Genomic DNA, 22511 nt, shown 5'->3' with positions numbered 1-22511 from the left:
AAATCACCATCTTCTCTTGGTCATATTCACCTTCAAAAATCATTCAATGGAATGCTTCATCATTCCAAGGTTTCAAATTCAGTTCAAGTCACATTGTTCCCATCTAGAGTAGTCAAGTTTTATTTCATTAGCACTAGCTCTAAATCATGAGGTGTGCTATCTTGCTTTGCTTGATGGAGACTACTTCACTATTCTGGTAAACTTCCTTTACTTTGACCAAAGTTAACTATAAAAATAACTCTTGGAAAACAACAAGTAAAACTTGTAATTTAGAAACTTGGGGTAGGCTTATGGTAAGAAAAGGTAAGACTATGGTGCCTTGCCCCAAAAGGGGCTTTGCACTTTGCAAGAATATTAGCTTGCCTTGGTAGTTCTCAAAGTTCTCCTCCTCCTCCTGGTAGCAACCTTCTTCTTCCGTGTACTCTCCGGTGCTAGTGTCTAAATTTGAATACGAGTATAATTACTCACTAATTCAATGGCTATTCCATGTATCACATACAAACACACAAACTATTCTATGCACACAAATAATCTAATTAGGGTGCATGGGTTGTGTTGCTTGAGGAGAATTCACTTCCTTTTATTTAATATGTAAATGATAGTTTCCATAGGGTTCTTGAGAAATAATTTCCTCTCATTGAAATCTTCTTAAGATTTAATTTCTCAAACAATCCTATATGCACTTATATTGACCTAAGTCAAATATTCATCATTGTCATTTGAGAAAATGATTTAAATGAGGTAGACCACCTCATACCATTTAGGAATGCTACAAATGATTTAAATCTCTAAGTAATTCATATAAGTGAGTTTGGCCAGGGGTCCAAACATCACATGAATTCATTTGAGACAAGGTTTAAATGAAGTATAATACTTCATATGATTTACTTAATAGTTTTGGACAATATCAACTACATAAACTAGCCATATTGTCCATTAATTAAACTATGGTATGATCATGCAAAGTGACCACACCATTTTATTGCTTAAACAATTAGTGTAAGTCAAATGTGAGCTATTAGAGTTGGAATTAACTTAATATCTATTTTGGTTGATTTTTAATAATTATTTGAATATGGAAAAGTCCCTGCCTTCTTCTTTTTATCAGATTAATTCTACAGCACATCTTGACATGGGACCAGTGACATTCTTTAGATCTTTTTACTAGCTTTCCAACCATATAAAATTCATTGAATTTGGTTAAGCCAATTTGAATCTATTGATTTTCAAAGTTTGGGCAGTATTGAAATTATTTGGAATTGTTTAAAAGTCATTTGAATTAATAGGGCCGGCGGGAAATGAAACTGGGCCAGATTCGAATAAAACGTCCCAGTCCAGCCCAGCCCCGGTCCACAGACGCGCGGCGCGCTGACAGGGTGGGGTCCAAGCGTCAGTGGCTCATAAAACCCGAAGCGGTACGCTTTAAACAGAGGCGTTGGATTAGAATCTAATCCAATGGCGCTCGTTCATCATCGTCGCCGGCGAGAGGGGTTCACTGGCGCGGCGGCACTAGGGGGTCGGAGAGCTCACCGTGGCTCCAGCTAGGGTGGGCAGTGTGTTCGGGGACGATGTCGACGACGGCAAAGCTCCTGGTACCGTCGGCTCGTCCTGGGGCGGCTCCAATCGACGGCGAGCTTCGGCGGCGATCACGGGCGGTGAGGACTCGATTGGGTGGCATCAGTGGGCAATGTCGACGGTGGAGTGGCTCTGGTGGTCGAGTGAGGAGAGGGGAAGGCGATGGTGTGCTTGGATTGACGCAGGGAGGTCTCCTTTTATAGGGACGCGAGGGTGCTACGGGGCCGTGAAGAGGTCGACCATGGCGCGGCTGCTCCGGTGGTCTATCGAGCTAGGCGAGGGTGCAGGTGGGTTTATGGCATCACGGTGGTCCTCTGGGTGGCGACAGCTAGGGTAGGGGGTGGCTGGTTTGGTCGCCTCGCTTCCGCGTCTGCCGCGGCGTTCACGGAAGCATGTCGTCGTCTCCGGCGCCGGCGGTCACGGGTCGTGGTCGAGGGCATGTCTGGCGGCTGCGCACGTGTGCGGCGGTGCTCAACTCGTGGCGAGGTGGTCCAGGGCGTGCTCGAGGTGGCCAGGTAGCGCGTGTCCAGGGCGCGTCTGCGGCGCTCACTCGCGACGTCATCGGCATGGCATGGCCACCACTGGGCGCGCGTTTTCCGGCGAGTCCACGGCGTCTACGGTGAGGTGGTCGATGCTAACTGGGGTAGAGGGGTGAGGTGGTGCTGCTGGACACCAGGGCCAAGGTTGGAGAGCAATGGAGAGAGGGGGAGGTGGTCGGGTTGGCGACATGGCCGGCATGGCCATGTCCTAGCCTTGCTCCTCCTCTTTCTTAGGGTTTCTATTTGGCATTGATGGTTAGAGGGGGCAGGGGAACCAGTAGGGTGCAAATGGTGTAGTTAGGGTTAGGTTAGATCACTATTTGAAATAGTGTCAAATAGTTACATAGATGCCATTTGTGAATTTTGTCCAAATTTGGTTCAATTCATATGGTTACAAGTTTTGAATTGTTAGTGTATCATTGAGTTAGAAATGACCAGAGGTGATGGAGTGTGGTGGTGGAATTGTTAAATTCAAAAATTGGCAAATTTGGCTAAGTGTGAGATTGTTGCACATATTAAAATGTTGCAACTTTGGTTGAGCATAGCTAATGACCAAGATAGAATTTGGCATGGTGATCTTTACAAAAAGTGTTCCCCTTGATGTTGACTTGGATGTGGTGCAAAGAGTTAGCAAGGTTTAGTTTTAAAATTTTGAATTGCAAGGGCTCAAAGTAGTGATCAGACTATAATTGGCAGATTTGACCATTATCATATGTGAGCAAGTTTTGTATTTGAAATCCATTTGATTTATGATTCTTTGATTCCAAAAGTTGTAATAAGTGTTTAGTAACATTATTCAACTAATGGTGAAGACCAAATTGGTCTAGGGTCAAAATTTATAAAAATGCCATAGGGCATATGTGAGGGTTTTAGGGTTTTTCATTTATTTGATTTCTTTCTCTTTTTTATTTGTTTGGTTGGTGATCTTATCATGATCACATTAGGGTTTTAGGGTTTAGCTTATACACATAATAACAATCATCATGGCATATCAATCAAATGCACAAGTCCTATGCATGGCACTATATGCAATTTAAAAAGTTTTTGTTGGTTTGAAATTTTGCTCTCAGAAATTCTTCTAACTTTCTTTTATTGAAATTTGGGATGTTACAACCACACCCGTCAGGTGTTCGTCCATTTGCCTCGCCAGCCATGGACTCGGACGAAAAGGAGGAGCAGATGTTCGTCGAGCTTATGCAAGAAGAGATGGCAGCAGCCGCCCAAGACGACGAGCACTTGATGATCCTCGGTTGCTTGGCAAGCATGTACGCTGGACTGGCAACTGGTCGACGTGGTGGGTCGGCACCAATTCGCCGGAAGTGTAAGCCGAGACAGCAAATGAAGGGCTACTGCATGTTGTACGCCGACTACTTCGCCGACAATCCATTGCACGGTGAGAGTGTTTTCCGGCGTCGTTTCAGGATGAGCAGAAAGCTATTTCTGCAAATTGTGTATGCCATCCGAGACTTTGATCCCTACTTCAGATGCAAGGCGGATTGCACTGGTTTAGTTGGATTTTCGTCATTGCAGAAGTGCACAGTGGCTATGAGGATGCTGGCGTATGGAGCTCCCGGTGATGGTGCAGATGACTATCTTCGGATGGCGGAGTCCACCACCCTTGATTGTTTCTACCGGTTCTGCAGGGCCGTCATAGCAGTGTTCGGGGACTATTACTTGAGATCACCCACTGTCAAAGACACTCAGAGGATCCTTGCAACAAATGAAGCTAGGGGTTTTCCAGGGATGCTTGGAAGCATTGACTGCATGCATTGGCATTGGAAGAACTGTCCGTTTGCGTGGCAGGAAATGTACAAGGGTCACAAAAAAGGCTGCACTGTGATACTTGAAGCAGTGGCTACCCATGATCTCTGGATTTGGCACTCTTTCTTTGGTATGCCTGGATCCAACAATGACATCAACGTCCTAAACTGCTCCCCGGTCTTTTCCAAGCTTGTTGAGGGTCATGCTCCCCCGGTGGACTATGTGATCAATGGTCGGCACTACAACAAAGGATACTACCTTGCAGACGGTATCTATCCAAAGTGGGCAACATTTGTGAAGACTATCTCCAACCCTAGCACCCCCAAACTTTGCGAGTTTGTCAAGAAACAAGAAGCTTGTCGAAAAGACGTCGAGCGTGCATTTGGTGTCCTCCAGCAGAGATTTGCTGTCGTCCGGTTCCCCGCTATGACTTGGTCCAAAGATCAGATGTGAGAGGTGATGAACTGCTGTGTGTGCCTACACAATATGATTATTGAAAATGAGCGAAAGCATCCGGTTCCTCTGGCTGAGCAAGAAGCACCATATGAGAGAGAGGGTCCTCTTGCACAGTCTAATCACCAGGTGCCTCCATCATGGGCCGCCTTCATTGCTATGCGCCAGGAGATTCGAGACTCTACAATGCATCAGCTGCTGCAAGATGATCTGGTGGAGCACATATGGAGGCTCCGAGGCAACGCCAACGCCGACGCCAACTAGTCTGTCTTAATTTGTTTGAAAAATTGTGAAATTGTGTGCTTCATTTGTTTCAGCACTTGTTAAACATTGTACTGATTATCGCTGAATTTGTTTCAGCAATTTTCGTACTCTTGGTCGCCGAACTTGTTAAATTTTATGTTAAATTTGTTTGAAATATATCAAATGGTCGAGGTTGGGGGTTTCCTGCCGGGGGACGGCTGGAACTTCGGCGCTCCCCACGCCAAATCTTCCTCCAATTCAGACGAAAATTTCGCTGGATTTGGGCGTGGGGAGCGCCAACGAGTGGGGATGCTCTTACAGCCTCATGTTCCTCATGTTGTCAATTAAAGACCATATCCGCCACAATAAACAATGGAAGGAAGAAAGTCCTACGTAATCACAATGTGGCATGTCTCGGCCTTTTTTCTTACTCCGTATATGAAACTGATAAGTCCGGCAAGACATATAAATTCTAGAAATGAAAACTTAAATCTCGAACACAAATTTGTTGCTTAATTACTCTAGTCGGAACAAGACTTAAATCCTGGCTTGCATGCTGATAGGAGCTCACATGTCATTGCGAGGTGGCGCACAAATGTGAGAGCTAGGTGTTTTAGGATGAAGACCAGAATTTACATGGAGTTTGAATTATGGTTTAAAATAGCGCGCTATTTCGACGATAATAGCTTGCTATAGCATATCTAGAGCGTATATGCTGAACTTTGGTATTTTTTCTTGCTATGATGCCATTTTTGAAATTACATGATATATTGTGCTAAAATGGCATAGCATTAGCGCACTATTCTTTTCCAGCATATAGGCGCAAATACCCAAGTTCTCCTCCTTAGAAAGAAAACCTTGCTTTCTGTGTGATGAACTGCAATTTGTTGGTTCCTCTTTAGAATAAGAAAATAACATCGTAGATGCAAATGATTATGAATAAGTAATTTATGATATGGTGTGGCTTCGCGGGATGTTGATGTTAGGCTTCTAGAAAATTGTAGAAATATATTTGTACATGGTTATGTATGCATTGTTTTGCCCTTTTTGAACTATATCTTTCTTTTGCTAAAATATTTTATTTTTAGGCTATATCTAAAAAAATTCAAGATGCTATTTAAAATATAGCATGCTATTAGCGTGGTATACGTGTATAGCAATTGGTGGAGGCTGCCGTTATTTCATTTAGCACACTACTAGCACAAATGCCCGTGCGTTGCAACGGGTTTAAAATAAATACTCCTATGTGCATTGATCACAGTTCTAAAAATACCATAATTTATATCACTCAAATATTTTGTGTTTCACTTTCAAATTTCTTTTATACCAAATGAAATATGACAATTTTAGTTAAAACATTTATATAATCGCTTGGCAAGACTACAACCAGCTCATAACTCAACCACCCTTTTCCCTATCAGTATAGATGGACAAAACCTACCTTTCATATTTTTTTTCTTTCAAATATGAAGTGTTCCGAGAATGATAAGATTTAGTTATTCAACACAAAGTTGGACATCAACACCAATCCTATGAAATCAAGCTTCCAAAACTTCATAACTGTAAAGTAGGGCTAAAAAATATAGACTATTGCCAAGAATTTGGCATAGACCATCAATGCGTCCCATACTGTGATTCGAGGTGCTTCGAGTAGGTGGACAACATATGACAAAGAGGCGAAAAATTCAGAATCCACGTAAGTGACAGAACAGAAGGTTAGAAGACCTATGCCATCACATGCAAAATATGTAGCCGGTGGCTCGACAGTTCTGATGTGATCGCCGACGTTCCCAGATAGTTCAGCCTTCAGTCATATGTTCACATTATGTTAGACCAATAAAACACAGAATGGCAGCAGTTGAATAAAGAGTAAATGCATATACTCAATGTTAACATGTATTAGTAGATTAAATTGAATAAGCGTGGAGCGCATTGTATTACTCCTAGGCATGCACGTAGTTTAAGATAAACTTTGACCATTGATTTGGCTAATAAAATATAAATTTTATGTCTATAAAATCTATATCATTAGATTCGTATGAAAAAAAGCATTCCAATGATATAATTTTTGTGACATATATTTCATATTTTATTAACCAAAATAATGGTCAAAGCAATTTCTTAAACTACGTGTACGCCTGTTAATCTGAGACGGAGGTAGTAAGTGCACTTCTATATCGGTTTGAATTACAATGCAATTCTCCCCTCCTATCTTATTTTGAATGATCTGAACTGTCCCTGCAAAAAAGAAACTGAACCATGTGATGAGCTTGAAGAGGACCTTTACACGCTAAATCTTTTCTATATAATGTTGCTAGCTTTCTTTGACGATAGTCACCTCAGACATTAGACATGGCATTCAAATCTCTACCAGAATAAGCCCAGTAAGACTCAATATAATTGTGCAGACTGCAGACCAGGAACAATGGACGAAGATTCAACACCGCGAAGTACACTACAATCAAAACTGTCTAATAAAAATTAACTTTAAAGGTTATACGCCGCGAAACATAAGTTCAGAATCCTTGCAGAAAAAATATAAGTTCATACAAAGCATAATTAAACCATAGATAAAGTTTCCTATCTGCAATTGTGAATTCAGTAATTGTGAATATGCACAAAGTGACTCACCTTACAACTCTAATCTTGAAGTAGACAAAAATAAGCTTAGCAGTTCAGCAGCCATAACTTGCACATGCAGTTGCGTGTAGATAGTATCATAGTAATCGGTGCAAAAAAATGCATCAAAGGGATTTTCGATGACATTGTTGGGAGTTTTATTAGCCAGCGGTGTCCCCTGGCAGCAGGGTCTTCTGCCTGCACTTGTAATTGAACTCGTTTGCTGTTTGATCGAGTTGGGGATGAAGCACCAGTCAACCCATGACCACGGCATCCAAACTTTGCAGCAGCGGCCGGATCCTAGTGTGGCAAACTGGTAGAGGAAAGGTGAGATCTACAGGAGCCCCTACGCATGATATATCTTCGCCGGCCACATTGGTTGGGCAACAAAGTTTGAGCGACAACAAAGGTCCCGCAGTTCCCCTACGACGCCGATGCGATTCAGTCCGCAGATGCCGCCGTGATCGCGGAGCTCAACAGGTTCCCTACACTGTCCTCTCCGTGCGCACAGAGGAACTCCGTCCAAGGGGGTCGAGCACCAGACCCTGCAGCCCAGCCCGACGGAGCTCCGGTTTGCCCATTCGCTCAGCCGCAAGGTCGGCCGTGTTGGCGACCTTGAGGTCGTGATCGTTTTTGGTCGCGATATGCAGAATAGCCTTCCAGCGCAAACACGAAGGGGAGCAACAAGCGAAGTGGGCCGGCGGGCACGTTGCTCAGCGCCGGTGCGGCGGCTTCCACAACAGTGAGTAGGGGGGCTGGGGCGGCGACGTAGGGCAGTCTGTTCGCCACGCTCGCTGCGCTTCCGCAGCTCCGCGTCCTCCTCCACGCTTGCCCGTCGGGGCGGCGACCAGGTTAAGGCAGAGGGGCACGATCGCTGAACGGGCCAGGACCCATGCGCGCCTCCAGTCACCGACTCACCGTCGTGTCCGGCAGACCTCGCAGGCGCACCACCGCAGCACCCATGGTGGATCCGTAGGGGATCGACCAGGTCAAACCTAGGACGGAGCTCGCGCGACGCCTCTGTGCGACACGCCTGTAATCTCGTATTTAAGTTACGGGTGGCAGTTACGTGTAATACATAATTTGGTGGGAGGGTAAATTAGTCCAAAAAAGGATTTGACGGACGACCGAGTGAGAAACCCTTTTGCTTTTATTATTAGGTTTAGACGAGGCCACCACCTGCTTCCTGGCGACCTCCTGCTCCACTTCTGGCTGCCCGAGCTCGTCCTGCCTCGGCTGTGCAAGCACTTCGTCCGACCACCGCCCGGCATCTTGCCCTCCTCGACACCTCGCCGACCTGTTCCATCGAAGCGAGGTTGGCCTGTTGGGGCATCGCCTTGTCTTTATATATGGGAGGAGTCGTGGACGCGTTGGGAAGTAGGAACCAGGGTTCAGGGGTGAGAGCTGGGAAACGTGTCCGCTAGGAAAGCCTAGACCCAGTCGATCTGGACTCGTTTTGTTAACGAGAACCTAAACCAGCGATATGGACTCGTTTTGTTCACGACAGCCTTAGCGTGCCTGACTATGACGTACGACGCGGGGCGTTCTACTCTGAATTGTACACGAGACGGATGGACGGTCATACGGACGGAATAGGACCGGGACGGACGAAACCACGGAAACACTATTTTCTTTATTATTATTAGGTATAGATTTCAAACATTGGGTCGAATTGATCACGGCACAAGACAGATAATTCGGAGTATAATTTACTGACCAAGAAAAATAATACTCCGTAATAAAACAGTCATCACATGGATCTCCAGCGGTCCAGCCTACAGAAAGAAGATGCGACTATATTCAACCCACACGAGGGTGCTAGCGCACGTGTAACTCTGCATTCTTCCGAATCACATTATGCTAGGAAAAATCATGATCCAGATCATCTCACAATGACATGATTAGAAAACTCAGCGAGTGATTTGACCGGTAACTAAGGTACAGCTTACCCGATCGTGACTTGGCTTCATTTGATCTTCTCCTGCCGGTTGGCAGCCATCGATCAGATCCAGGGGCACTGCCCCTAGTCACATCAGGTTCGGAGTGAAATATTAGTGATACGTGTTACATATAATATTAGTGATACGTATTAACTTGGAAAACTGCAGCTGAGAACAAGATACATTGTATGCCAGTCGTGGTGCCACTCTGTCCTGAATTGTCAAAACAAGGAAAAGAAGGCGAGCCGGCTGAGTTGCAGTTGTGATCTATAGTTCTAGGGATACTCGGTTGGTTGTTTGTGTTGCAACCGCCGGCTCGCCATTGACATCAACGTGCACAACTGAACTTGTTAATTGACATATCCTTTTTGCAGATCAGGAGTTTGAAACTTTCAAAAGTCAATCATTTTTTCTTCTCATCGTGCAAACTCCCTGACGCTTCCCTATTTTCAAGTATACAACAGCTACATTCATTTATCTATTTTTTTTCTTGCACTGACCAGTGTATACAGAATATGCTACACTCGTCGCAGCGGTACGACAATTTTGTCGAGGAGCGTGGTCGGCATCACCATCAACAGCTTGCAGCAACCGAGCCAGACGAGATGGCGGCAACGACAATTAGCTACCATCCGCTGGTTGATTAAATGACCTGTGCAGCTAGAAGAGAAGCTGGAACAGATCGGGGAACCGAAAATGAGGAAAAATAATTCGTAATAGAGCAGATTTTCCTTCCTGGCTAGACACAGGGAGGGTCGGAAGGAGACGGGATCAGGCCAATGCCATGAGCTGCCTGCTGTGGTTTGCATCATCCTTGTTTGGAAAAGGAGACGAACCAGCTGAAAGCTCCTAGCTGACCTATAGCAAATGAGCATTTTGTTTTGGGAGCAGTTTTAGGCCATGACTCCAGCAAATCTATCACATTAAATTCCCCTTGTGTTTCCATCTCCAAAGAGTTTAAGGATGAGGAAAAAAATCCTATGAGACCGGGTCTAATACCCCAGCATGATAGACCCACTCTGATGGATGACACCTGGCTTATCCGAATCTTCATGCACGTAAATCCCCATTAATTTTTCAGCCTTTGTTTCCATCTGCTAATCCCGATTTTTCAATCGAACTAGCATACGTTGTCATTGCGTGTTTTTAAATTCAGACCGCCAGGTGTCAGCCATCGGGGTGGGTCTATCATGCTGGGTAATAGACCCGGTCTCATAGGATTTTTTTTCCTAAGGATGAGGGGGAATTTGATGAATCTCTCCTTCATCCAATACCCTCAATATGTTCAAATAATCTTTTTTTAACATGTTAGGGCATCTCCAGCGGGGCGACGCATATTTATGTCCGTTTGCGTCGGGCACGGACACAAAAAACGTCGGCATGTCCGCATGCGTCTGCCCCTTCTCCAGCGGCAGAGACGCATTTATTTGACCGCATGCGTGATTAGAGAGGAGAGAGAGGGAAAGATTATGTTTGTGTGGCTAGAAATAAGCGCATGCGTGATTAAAGGAGGAGAGAGAGGGCTTCATACAGCCCAACCGGACACAAACGGACGCGCGGACGCGTCCGGCCGTCCGCAGAGACGCATTCCTGGCGCATATTTGGTCCACGTTTGCGTCAGGACGGACACTGCGGACGTTTTGCGTCACCCCGCTGGAGGCGTTTTTTGTCCGCGCAGACGCAAACGGACGAAAAACGTCTGTTTGCGTCGTCCCGCTGGAGATGCCCTTACCCCGCGTTGTCCCCCGCGTAGGGCGACACGAGCGGTTTCCTAGATCGCACCGCACCGCCCCGACTCTCCCCCCTCCTCGTCTTCTCCCTGCCACCGCTAGCGCGTGTGCCTAGGCAAAGTCTGTGGTTGTTGGTGGTGGCGGGCCTCCCTTCATGCGTCACTCGTGCGGATGTGCCCTTGATCCACGGTGTCGTCTCCCATGGCCGGTGGCGGGGCTAGTACTGGAGCGGCCCATTGGGATCTTGGACGGGCGTTGGGGCGACAGCCTGGGCAGGTGGTTTGTGGCGTGTCGCGCCCGTTCACAGCAGCCCCCATGGAGCAAGCTTGTGGCGGCCGGTGAACCAGCTAGCGGTGGGGGAGCGTCCCCCTATAGTGTTTTCCCTACTAGTAGGGACGGTGGCGATGCCCTAAATAGGCATCATTTGGACATGTGGTTGAGAGGGGAACGCATATGGTTATGCATCGAATGCTCATTCTCCATTCACTGCAGTGTTCAAGAGCATCTCTAATTGGACTCTCCAAAAGCATCTCCCAAAGGCCCTCGGGGCGCGCCAACCTTTCTGTCTGGTGCGCTCGAAAATAATGTGTTCGGCGTCCCGATACCGTCCTGCTACACAAGGCTCCTTCTAGGCATACCCATCGCCTACATTTGGTCAAGTCACGTATTGTTCTTAGGTATTCTAGCCACGGCATAGGTTCCGCAGTCACGCAGGGAGATGTCTCGTCGTGCATGGTCATGTTGCCATGCACGTCGGTGTTAATGCACGCGATTGCCCGCTCGCCTGCCTCCACCGAATAAATATGCTCCTTCACGCACTGTCACCTCACACACACCGCCAGCTCCCCCTCACAACCCTAGTGTCGCCAAGCTTCCAAATGTAGTAGCCTCGCCTCCATGTCGAACCGCCACCCCACCGGCACTGTCGCGAGACGCGGTAGCCTCACAGTCATCAAGGTATGGGCCATGTACAAGACGCGCTACCCGGTGCCGCCGGATATGCGACTCCGGTGGAGCTACAACATTTGCAACCAGGGTGCCTAGAGGGCACCAAAGTAGATTAAAACCTTTTTGGGGGGGGGGGGGGGGGGGGTGTGCATGTGTGGTGAAAAATGCTATTTTGCAAAGGAATTTTTTTCTAAGGGGTGTCATGTGCACCCCTTTGGCTAGCTGCAGATCCGCCAGTGCTCCCGAGCAATACGTAGTCAGTGTGAATGAAGTCATTGAACGACAACAAGGCGTGGGAGGGTAACATCAAAAGGGAGATTACAAGGTCGGTCCATGACTCCAGCAAGCCACTCGTAGATCTCACGGGCGAGAACGACAAAGCCGGACCTAGCATCGCCGCGAAGGACGAGCCCTCCGCCCCAGAGTAGTACTACAGCGCGTTTGGCGGCCGTGATTGGAGATTGTCTCAATGTTGAAACATGACATTGTGCAGCTAGTTACCAAAAAATAGCCGAGAAGAGCTCGGGTTGATTTTCACAAAAATAATTTTATGATGAAAATATTGCACGAAATGACCGGGCGAAACTATTTAAGTCCGATAACCCACAACATTAGAGCATCTCCAGTCGCGTCCCCCAAACCGTCCCCCAAACCGCGCCGGATCGAGTGTTTGGGGGACGTGTTTTGTTCGTGCCGCCTTTGGGGGACGTCGCTGCCCAGCCGCGTCCCCCAAACGCCGCCCCCAATCAGAAATTCAAATAGATGCATTCAAAAGAGATCGTTCCTGCCGATTCGTCGCGATCAGAGTAGCGGCGATCGATCAAAGTATTGGGCGCGCGATCATATTACAGACCGGTGGTGCATGCAAATTAGAAGAAGGGGAAGGGGTTGGGCGACGGCGTCGTATCCTGAGTCGACGCAGGCCCGTCGAGCACGACGACCTCGTCGCGATCTGCCTGTTGCTGTGCATGGTGCGTCTGCTCCGTCGCCGACGCAGAGGCCGACGCATGTGTAGCAGTAGAAGACGCGTCGGCTGCTCTTCTTCTTGCTGCCCGCCGCCGATCTTCTTTGCCGCCGCCGCGTCCGCCGCCGCCATTTTGGCTTCGATGTCGTCGAGAATCTAGCCTTTGAAGAAGTTGTGCGTCGCTCGCGTCCGCGGAGACATTCCCTCTGTCGACGTTCTCAGCAGGGACATGTCGTCCCTGCGTTTCTTGAGCTCCAGCTTCTCCTCTTGCCTCTTGAGCAGCTCCGCCCACCTTTCGTCGTTCTTTTCGGCGCGGGAGAGAAAGGTCGAGGAGACGTCGGCGAGGCATTTCGTGATCGACGCCTGCGTCTTCTCAGACGACGCAGCGTCGGCCAAGGCGGCTTTGGCAGCCTTGTTGCCAGTAGGACGCCCTGTCGAAGTTGCCAGCGGCGCGTCCAGAAATGGCGTCCTTCCCCTTGGACAGCGACAGGCGCGTCAACCGCCATTTCTCATTCACTTTGAGCTTGCTATAGCAATGCATCAGCGCGAACGGCTTGTGACCTTCCGAGTGCCTCGAGTACAATTCCATGGCCCTATCAAACTAACCAAAGGAAGCAGAGTCATTTCATCGAACACAATGTAGGCGCTACGGATTATGGAAGAAAGAGTCGTACCAATTGGGCGACGTCGGCGCCGCTGTCGCCTATGGTCTCTAAGTTCTGATGGTACCCATGGAAGGAGTTCACCGACGCCTGGATGATGGCCCATTGCGTCGACATTGCCTTCTGGCTCCTCTTCATTGTCACTTTGTTGTAGTCGCTGTTGATGAGCTTGCGCTCATCGAACTCGGCCTTGATCCTCGCCCAATACTTCCCGCCTTTTTGGTTGGCGCCGATGATGGAGTCATGGCTCACCGTCGCCCACGACTCGCACAGACAAAGATCTTCCAGAGGCGTCCACTTCGGGCCCCGTGTGCCCGACGCCTTCTTCTTCTTCTTCTTCGTCCTCACGCCGTCCGCGTCTACCTCCACGAGATCATCGTCACCTGCACCCTCGTCGTCCTCTTCCTCGCCGCCCTCTTCGTCCTCATCGTCGTCCTCCTCGTCGTCCTCTTCCTCGTCGTCCTCCTCCTCAACCCCGCCGTCCTCCTCAGCATCGGCGCCGTCGTATTCGAGCGGACCCCTGCGGCCGGTGAAAGGGACGCCATCCGGACCGGGTCCTGGCTCGCGCCGCTCGTACACCGGGGAGTAGAGGTTGTTGGGGTTGAAGCCGCCGTGCGGCAGCGCGTCCTGGTAGTGCGGCGACAAGTTAGGCGTCACGCACCCGGGAGTGCCGGAGGGGCCGTCGTTGTAGAAGGCGGATGACGACGGAGAGAAGACTCCCGGAACGTACACCGGCACGTTCGTACTATATGGGCTCGCGTTGGTGGCGGCGATACACCGACGGTATGTCTTTGGTCTTTGGCGCGCCGCCAGAGCCTTCTTCTCCAGCTCCACCGCCCTCCGTCCTTTCCGCTCCGCCGTCGATAGCTTCCGGCGCAGGCAATCTTGCTGCCATTCATCGTCGGTCCATCCTTCAGGCTTCTTCATCAAAGCCGGCGCCTTCCGCTGCCTCGCGAACGGCGCTGTCGCCCCTTTCGCCCCATTGCCCGGCGGCTTCTTGGCCGCTTTCTTCGCCATCTTTTTGGGGGCTGTCGGCGGGGCCATGTGGAGAGGGTAGCGCCGGCGGGTGGACGGTGGGTGGACGGCGGGATAGGAGAAATGAATCGGCGGCGGGATATGTTTTGGGAGGCCTGAAATGCGCGGCGGTATAGGCGCGATTTGGCGGGAGCGGCGGGATTTGGCGGGAGTGTGAGACGAATTTTCCCTGTGCCGCTGACGCGTCGGCCCCGCCACTCCCCGCCTCGCTTTTCGTTGTGTCCGGCGTCCCCGGTGCGTCCCCTGTGGGACGGGGACAGGCTCGGGGCGCCGGACACCGAATGGGGGCGCGCCGGACAAAAAAGGGCTTTGGGGGACACGGCTGGAACGTATTTTCTGTCCGGCATGCTTCAAATCCCTTTGGGCCACGCGACGGGAGATGCTCTTATGGTAGATCTAGCGGGACAGGAGCAAGGGACAAGTGAAAGGAGAGCCAGGTTGAGCGGGGATGCTGCACAGCACAGCGCGGACAGCACCAATCCCAACAACCAATTCCCAAACGCAACCAGACAGAAAAGTGAAAAGAAGAAAGCAGCTGAACCCTACCTCAACCTCAACCTCAACCTCACCCACTGCACTGCACCACCTCCTCGCTCGCTGTCGCTGACACCACTCGGGCCCACGACACGCCATCCGCGCAGGGCAGCGAGCGGGAAATGGACGAGAGATGGAAAGAAAGAAGCGGTCGAAACCTGAAGAGAGTGCCGGGACGAGACATCCCATGTGCAGGCGTCACCCCGCCTTCTTTACAGCTTGGAATGCCGTCCGGTCCCGCCACCCGCAAGCCCAATGCCCCACTCCCATCCCATCCATTCATCAAAGAGTTCTTCACTTCAAGTTTGAACTACTGCAGGGTACTACTGGCTTGCCAATCTTCAGAGCTACTCCATACAAAGTTCTCAAAAGAGTTGCAGGATTCAGTAAACCCACCTGCAAATCAATTGATTTGTAGCATTGCACCAGCACAATAAAGTCTCCTCATTGCTGCAAAATGTTTTATTACCACAATGGTTCTTCATTCCTTCATGGCAAGAAGGAAAAAAAAAAAAAACAAGAAACTCAAACTGAGGACGACATGAGCACCCACACGACAAGAACTCGATACTAGAACTGATTTGATGATTTTCTTCTAGACTTTAAAAAGCACCTAGAAGACTACAAACTAGTGCTACCACAAGGTTAAACAAGAACACAACCCACCAAAAATCACGAGAAGTGATCCAAAAAAAGAAACAGTCTGATCGCCCACGAAAAAACAGAGGCATGAACCACGAGCACCAACACTCTCTCCATCGATGTCGCCACTACCGCTGTACAGGTTTCTGTGGTGGCATGCAAAATCCCATTTCCCAAATGCCATCGCCGGAGCTCGATGGCAGGGTCACCGGAGCGGGTCGGAGCGTGTGCTGGACAGCTCCCGGCGGAGGCGGTGCGAGAAGAGCTTGCACGCGTCCATGCTGAGGTCCACGGCGGCCGCCAGCGCGACGAACGCCGCCGCGTCCTCCGCGCACCCGACGTGCGGCACCCCGACCTCCACCGTCGGCTTGCTGCAGCGCCCCTCCCCCTGCACCGCGGCAGACATGACGAACCCGCGGTAGCTCCCGAAGGGCCAGAGCCCGTAGCCGCCGCTGCCGCTGAAGTCGCCGCTACCGCGCGGGCTGCACCCAGGCGACCCGCTCCGGCCGAAGGGCTGCGCCGCCGTGAGATCTATGGCGAAGCGGCCGCCGCGGGAGGACGGGACGCTGGACTCCGCCACGGACACGCCCACGCCCATGCCTGTCGGGTCGGGGAGGAGGAGCTCGAAGCGGTACCCGAGGCTGTCGCCGGCGGCGCCGGTGCCGCGCTCCCGCCAGCACTCGAGGCGGCCCCAGGGCTTCCAGGTGCCGTCGCCTGGGCGGAGCACCAGCCAGGCGCCGGGGTTGGAGCGGCTGACGCGGTCGGAGCCCGGGGAGGCGACGAAGGGCGTGACCATGGAGGCGAGCGCGACGGGCGAGCCCGACAGGTCGTGGACCGTGACCGACCAGCCCTTGCGCTCCTTCCCCGCGCGCTCGCGGTCGGAGCCGAAGGACGCCAGCCACTTGCGGCCGCCGGTGCCCGGATCCGAGTGCATTGATCTGGAGGAATTCGAGGAACACGGTGAGAACATGGCGACATTTGATTTGATTTGCTGGGGGAGGGGAACTCAAGATGAATGAATTGTTCGGGATGGGATGGGGACTGACTCACCGCGAGCGTAGGTCGCTGTTGCTGCGGCAGGAGAACTTGCAGGTGAACATGGGCTGCCTCATGGCGCCCTGCACCTGGAGCACCTGCGGGCTGCACTCGGGCTCGCCGTCGAACTCGAACACGAAGCGCGGGTCGGGCTCGGCGCGCACGGTGAGGTTGAGCTGCGCGGCCCCGGCGGCGGCGGCGGCGGAGGAGGCCTTGCGCCCTCGCTTGGTGATGGGGACCCAACCGCTGTGGAAGACGACGGGCTTCCCGGCGGCGCTCTTGAGGTCGAGCGGGAGGACGACCTTCCCGAGCAGGCGGCCGGAGTTGACCCCGCAGGTGGTGCCGCGGCGGCCGGCGTAGACCCAGAGCTTGAGCTTGGCGGAGCGGGTGCCGAAGAGGGAGGGCTTGGCGGTGACGCGGTCGAGGTCGGCCTTGGAGAGGTGGAAGGCGGCGGCGAGCGCGCCCGTGGCGGCGGGGCCCGGAGTGGCGTCGTCGGAGGGCAGCAGCGGCGCGGCGGCGGTCTGGAGCGGGAGCTTGTTGAGGCGGATCCGGCAGTAGCAGGGCGAGGTGGTGGGGTGCACGCCGGCGCCGGCCCCGGCGGGGCGCGGCGCGACCGGCATTTTGAGCGCCAGGTTGCCGACCAGCACCCGCACGAACGGGCACGGGTCCATCTCCTCCCGCCGCTACCACTCGCACCACTGCGACGGACCGCCTCCTGGCCTGATTTTTTGGTCTCTTCTTCCCGCGGCGGCGGCGGTGGCGGTGGCGGTGGGTGTACGTTGTTGGGGAATGGCGATGGCGGAGGAGGGAAAAGGTAGGAGGGGCGATGGGGAAGGAGTGGTGACGAGGGATGATAGGGTATAAAGGCCGCCTTTGGGAGTAGCCAGCCTGGCTGGATCCCCCATAGTCATAGCTGTGGCCTGCGGGCGGGCCTCCTATTCCAACCCATCCAGCTCCCTCGCACCCACCAACAGCTGGGTCCGCTCTGACGAGGTCCACCAGTCATAGAAATTAGTACAGCCGCGCGTCGGTGTCTTTCTGGGTAATTGTGGCGTGCGGGGAGGCGTGAGCTGCGGCCGCACCGGATCCGGTCATGCGGTACAAAAAAAAGGAAAATCCTCCGGATTTCACTTTCAGTTCGCCGCAATGGCAAGGCAAACCGGCAAGGAAAGCGACCGCTGAGATGGCAAGCCGTACCTCCAAGGCCCACTCTGTCGGTGACTTGGTGTACTGTGATGTGGGACTAATCCTGACCCCACTGTCAGTGGCCCTAGACGGGATTTCTGGGGTTTATCTGTTGGACAAAAATAACGAAACGGCGGGCTCTTCTGACCGAGCAGAGCTCCCGGTAGTGACGGGCAAAATCGCTGTCGAGAGCTGGCGGCACTGGGCACGCGTGATTCGGATAGGTTGAATCGGACAAAATCGTGGTCCGGTGTATAGACACATTCCAAAAACGGATGGCATGATTTGCATGGCTGCGGATGTCGAGCGCTAGCCTCTCGCGTCCTCTCCTTGTCCTACCCTAGCCCGCCTGCCTATGTCCCAAAATGCAACCCCGTCGCGGACAACTTCCTCCCACTCCGTCGCCACCCCACCACCATCGATTTGCGACCGCTGTCGACGCTGGTCACCGACATCGAGACGCCGACAGGCGGTGCAGCAGCATAGGACGTGGCCCGGCGGTTTCGCCTGTGCTTTCGCGGCCTCAATGCAGCGTCGGAGGACGCAGCGTTGTAGTCCGCACGCCGTCGCGAGTCATCCAGTCGTTACTAGCTTCGTCGTTGCCGAAAGAGGTGAGCTCTCGTGCACCGTTCTTCCAGGCCACAAGTCAGCCGGGGGGACCATTGCCTGCAGGTCCCTATGGAGTCATTGGATTGCCCCCGCCCGCGAGGTATTCGATGAAATGGGTCAGCTAATTTGTCCCATTTAACTTTAGATCATGGTGGACAGCAGTGACGAGTTCTTCTACAAGAACGTCATCGACATGTCCTCGACGACGAGTATGATGACGACTTTGTCACGGTGGCTACGTTGCTCATCCACGATCACAATGTTCAGTAGATCCCCGTGTACCGGGGGTTCTTGCCGGGAAACGCACCGGCCTTGGACTGCAAAAGAGAACGCGGCCATGACATGCTCTTACACGACTACTTCCACTACAACAAGGCATTGTTCACGTCGTAGATGTTTTGTCGCCGTTTTCGGATGTCCAGACCGTTGTTCAACCGGATAATGGATGACGTAGGTCTACGACGACTACTTCATCGCCAAACAGGATGCAGTTGGCAAGGTAGGCATATCTTCATATGAGAAATGCACGTCAGTGATTAGGATGCTAGCATATGGTGTTGTCAGTGACTACATAAATGAGTACGTCCGGATGAGCAAGTCCAGCTGCTTGAAAGCGATGTACAGATCCTGCAGAGTAGTGATCACTGTGTTTGGTGAAGAATTTATGCGCCAACCTACTGCAGAGGACATAACCCGTCTGTTGTCTATCAACGCTTTCAGGGGGTTTCTTGGGATGCTTGGCAGCATAGATTGCACCCTTTTTGGTTGGCAGGGATCGTACAAGGGTCATTCTAAGGGGTGCACAGTGATTTCTTAAGCCGTTGCTTTACAGGACATATGGATTTGGCACTCATTCTTCGAAATGGCCGGCTCACACAGTGATATCAATGTGCTGCAGCGCTCTCCGGTGTTTGATAGGCTTGCGCACGGGCAGTCCCCTGATGTGAATTTTGAGATCAATTGCCATCACTACAACAAGGGGTACTACCTTGCTGATAGTATCTATCCACCTTGGGCTACGCTCGTCAAGACAATCTGTCGTCCCAATTCAGAGCAGGAGGCAAGGTTTGCCAAAGAGCAAGAGACAACCCGGAAAGATGTCGAGTGGGTGTTTGATATTCTCCAACCTCGTTGGGCTATCGTCAGGCACCCTGCTAGAGCATGGAGTGTGCAAACCATGTAGGAGGTGATAACCGCTTGTGTAATCATGCACAACATGATTATTGAGATATAGCAGGATGATGTACTCTTTGATAATGATTGGGAAGGTTAGGGAGAGTTGGTTGCTCCTCAAAGTGGTCCGTCTTCATTCTAGAATATCCTCCATGAGCATCACGAAATTCGGGACCAAACAGTTCACAACCAGCTCCAAGCTGATTTGGTTGAGAACATGTGTGTATATGTTAGCAACAATGTTGCAAACAACAACAATGATGAAAATCTCGAAGAAAACAATACCTAAGCCATTTGTATTATTTTACATTTTATTTGAACAAGTACTTTCTCATCTAATAGGTGGAAAATAATTTTATGTAATAAATGTAGATAATTTAAACTTATTTATAATAAATACTTTGATTGTGATTGTGATCGCGTTCGCGCCCACCTTGACGACACGCTGATTTAAGTCTCCCCGTTGGAGATGCCCTTAGAGCAAGTACAATAAGTTATAGTCAGCTGGCTATAAGAGATAAAATATTATAAATTTTCTTAGTTAGAGGAGAGAGATTAGGAGAGAGAAAAGAAGTGGGCTCTTAGACTAGCCACAATGGGAGTATCATAAGAGCAAGTACAATAAATCCTAGTCAGCTAGCTATAAGAATTAAAATAGTATATTAGTGTCTAGTTGGAGGAGAGAGAAGAGGAGAGAGAATGTAAGTGGCTAGCTCTAGCACGTGCTCTTAAGCAAGTTGTGTGAATGAAAGGTGGGTCCTCCATTGAAAAAGTAGTACATATTTATAGCCAACCATTGTACTTGTTGGCTATGTGTTGGCTATAGATGACATAGCATCTTGCTTAGGCTGGTCATAGTGAGGAGTAACTTAGGGCATCTCCAGCGGGCCGACGCATTTCGGACGTCTGAAATGTCCCTTTGCGTCGGCCCGCGGACGCAATGTGGCCCAGGGCGACCGTTTGCGTCTTGGGTACCTCCAGCGGTGCAAACGCATTTTTTTACCGGGGACATCGTCAAGCTCGCTAATGGCGTTTTACGTCCCGTCGAGGACTGTCGTCGGCGATTAACTATTCCCGCGCGACGACGATCGTTGCCGCGCTTGCCCAATACATTGGCAAGTTTCGCCGGCGTTTCGCGCGGGCGGGAAATGCCCTGCGCGCCAACACCGTTTCCCGCCCCGCCGTGGCTATATATGGTGGACACCGGCGGGGGCGACGGGCACACCTCAAGCTACCATCCATCCATGGCCGACCACATGAATTGGGAGCACGTTGTTCACATGTGCCGCCAGCTCCACCCGGAGGAGGAGGAGGTAGCCGCCGCCGGCGTTGAGGCCCAGCAGCTGGACCTGGAGGTGGCGGCGGCGGAGGCGGAGGTCGCGGAGGTGGAGGCGGCAGAGCGCGCGGAAGGGCGCCTCGCGGCGACCAGGGCGGAAATCGCCAACGCCATGGCCGAGCTCGCCGACGCCATGGCCGAGCTCGCGGAGGCGCGGGCGGCCATCGCGGCCCCTCCGGCCGACACCGTCACCCACGACATCGCGGACGACGACGTCCCCGTGCCCATGCGCTTCGAGTGCGCTGACGACCAGCAGATTCTTCTCGCGTCCTTCGAGTCCCTGGCTGGGGACGCCCAGCGCCGTCAGGCTTGGATGGCGGAGGAGGAAGCCCACAGCTATGCGATGGCCATGGCTTGGGGGTTAATGTGCTCCGACCTGGACTCGCTCCAGCGTAGGGGCCCTTCTCCCGCGCGGGTCTGATGCGTGTGGTTGACACGTCCGTTGGGAACCCCAAGAGGAAGGTGTGATGCGCACAGCGGCAAGTTTCTCTCAGTAAGAAACCAAGGTTTAATCGGACCAGTAGGAGTCAAGAAGCACGTTGAAGGTTGATGGCGGCGGGATGTAGTGCGGCGCAACACCAGAGATTCCGGCGCCAACGTGGAACCTGCACAACACAACCAAAGTACTTTGCCCCAACGAAACAGTGAGGTCGTCAATCTCACCGGCTTGCTGTAACAAAGGATTAACCGAATTGTGTGGAAGATGATTGTTTGCAGAAAACAGTAGAACAAGTATTGCAGTAGATTGTATTTCAGTATAAAGAATTGGACCGGGGTCCACAGTTCACTAGAGGTGTCTCTCCCATAAGATAAACAGCATGTTGGGTGAACAAATTACAGTTGGGCAATTGACAAATAAAGAGGGCATGACCATGCACATACATATCATGATGAGTATAGTGAGATTTAATTGGGCATTACGACAAAGTACATAGACCGCCATCCAACTGCATCTATGCCTAAAAAGTCCACCTTCAGGTTATCATCCGAACCCCCTCCAGTATTAAGTTGCAAAGCAACAGACAATTGCATTAAGTATGGTGCGTAATGTAATCAACAACTACATCCTTAGACATAGCATCAATGTTTTATCCCTAGTGGCAACAGCACAACACAACCTTAGAACTTTCCGTCACTGTCCCAGGTGTCAATGCAGGCATGAACCCACTATCGAGCATAAATACTCCCTCTTGGAGTTACAAGCATCTACTTGGCCAGAGCATCTACTAGTAACGGAGAGCATGCAAGATCATAAACAACACATAGATATAACTTTGATAATCAACATAACAAGTATTCTCTATTCATCGGATCCCAACAAACGCAACATATAGAATTACAGATAGACGATCTTGATCATGTTAGGCAGCTCACAAGATCCGACAATGATAGCACAATGGGGAGAAGACAACCATCTAGCTACTGCTATGGACCATAGTCCAGGGGTAGACTACTCACACATCACACCGGAGCATGGCGGCGTAGAGTCCTCCGGGAGATGATTCCCCTCTCCGGCAGGGTGCCGGAG

The 22511-nt window shown here is 51.2% G+C and overlaps 1 protein-coding gene across 1 annotated transcript; it reads right to left on the bottom strand.

Moving 5' to 3' along the window:
- Positions 1-15567: 15567 nt before the first annotated feature.
- On the bottom strand, positions 15568-17540 carry LOC127333976 (uncharacterized). Its single transcript, XM_051360418.2, has 2 exons — positions 16696-17540; positions 15568-16583 (listed from the first exon to the last, which is right to left on the bottom strand). The coding sequence occupies exons 1-2, from the start codon at positions 17349-17351 to the stop codon at positions 15851-15853; spliced, it is 1389 nt and encodes a 462-aa protein (XP_051216378.1). The 5' UTR covers positions 17352-17540; the 3' UTR covers positions 15568-15850.
- Positions 17541-22511: the final 4971 nt, after the last annotated feature.

Source organism: Lolium perenne, chromosome 2 (genome assembly GCF_019359855.2).
Source record: "Lolium perenne isolate Kyuss_39 chromosome 2, Kyuss_2.0, whole genome shotgun sequence".
NCBI classification, from domain to species: Eukaryota; Viridiplantae; Streptophyta; class Magnoliopsida; order Poales; family Poaceae; genus Lolium; species Lolium perenne.
The sequence above is the reverse complement of the archived record's forward strand: the minus strand, read 5'-3'. Positions and strand labels throughout refer to the sequence as shown.

Bases quoted from the DNA above. Each gene is read 5' to 3' on its own strand.
- LOC127333976 (XM_051360418.2), bottom strand. From the start codon at position 17,351: ATGGACCCGTGCCCGTTCGTGCGGGTGCTGGTCGGCAACCTGGCGCTC. The intron at 16,584-16,695 runs GTGAGTCAGTCC...GAATTCCTCCAG, and splicing joins AACAGCGACCTACGCTCGCG to ATCAATGCACTCGGATCCGG.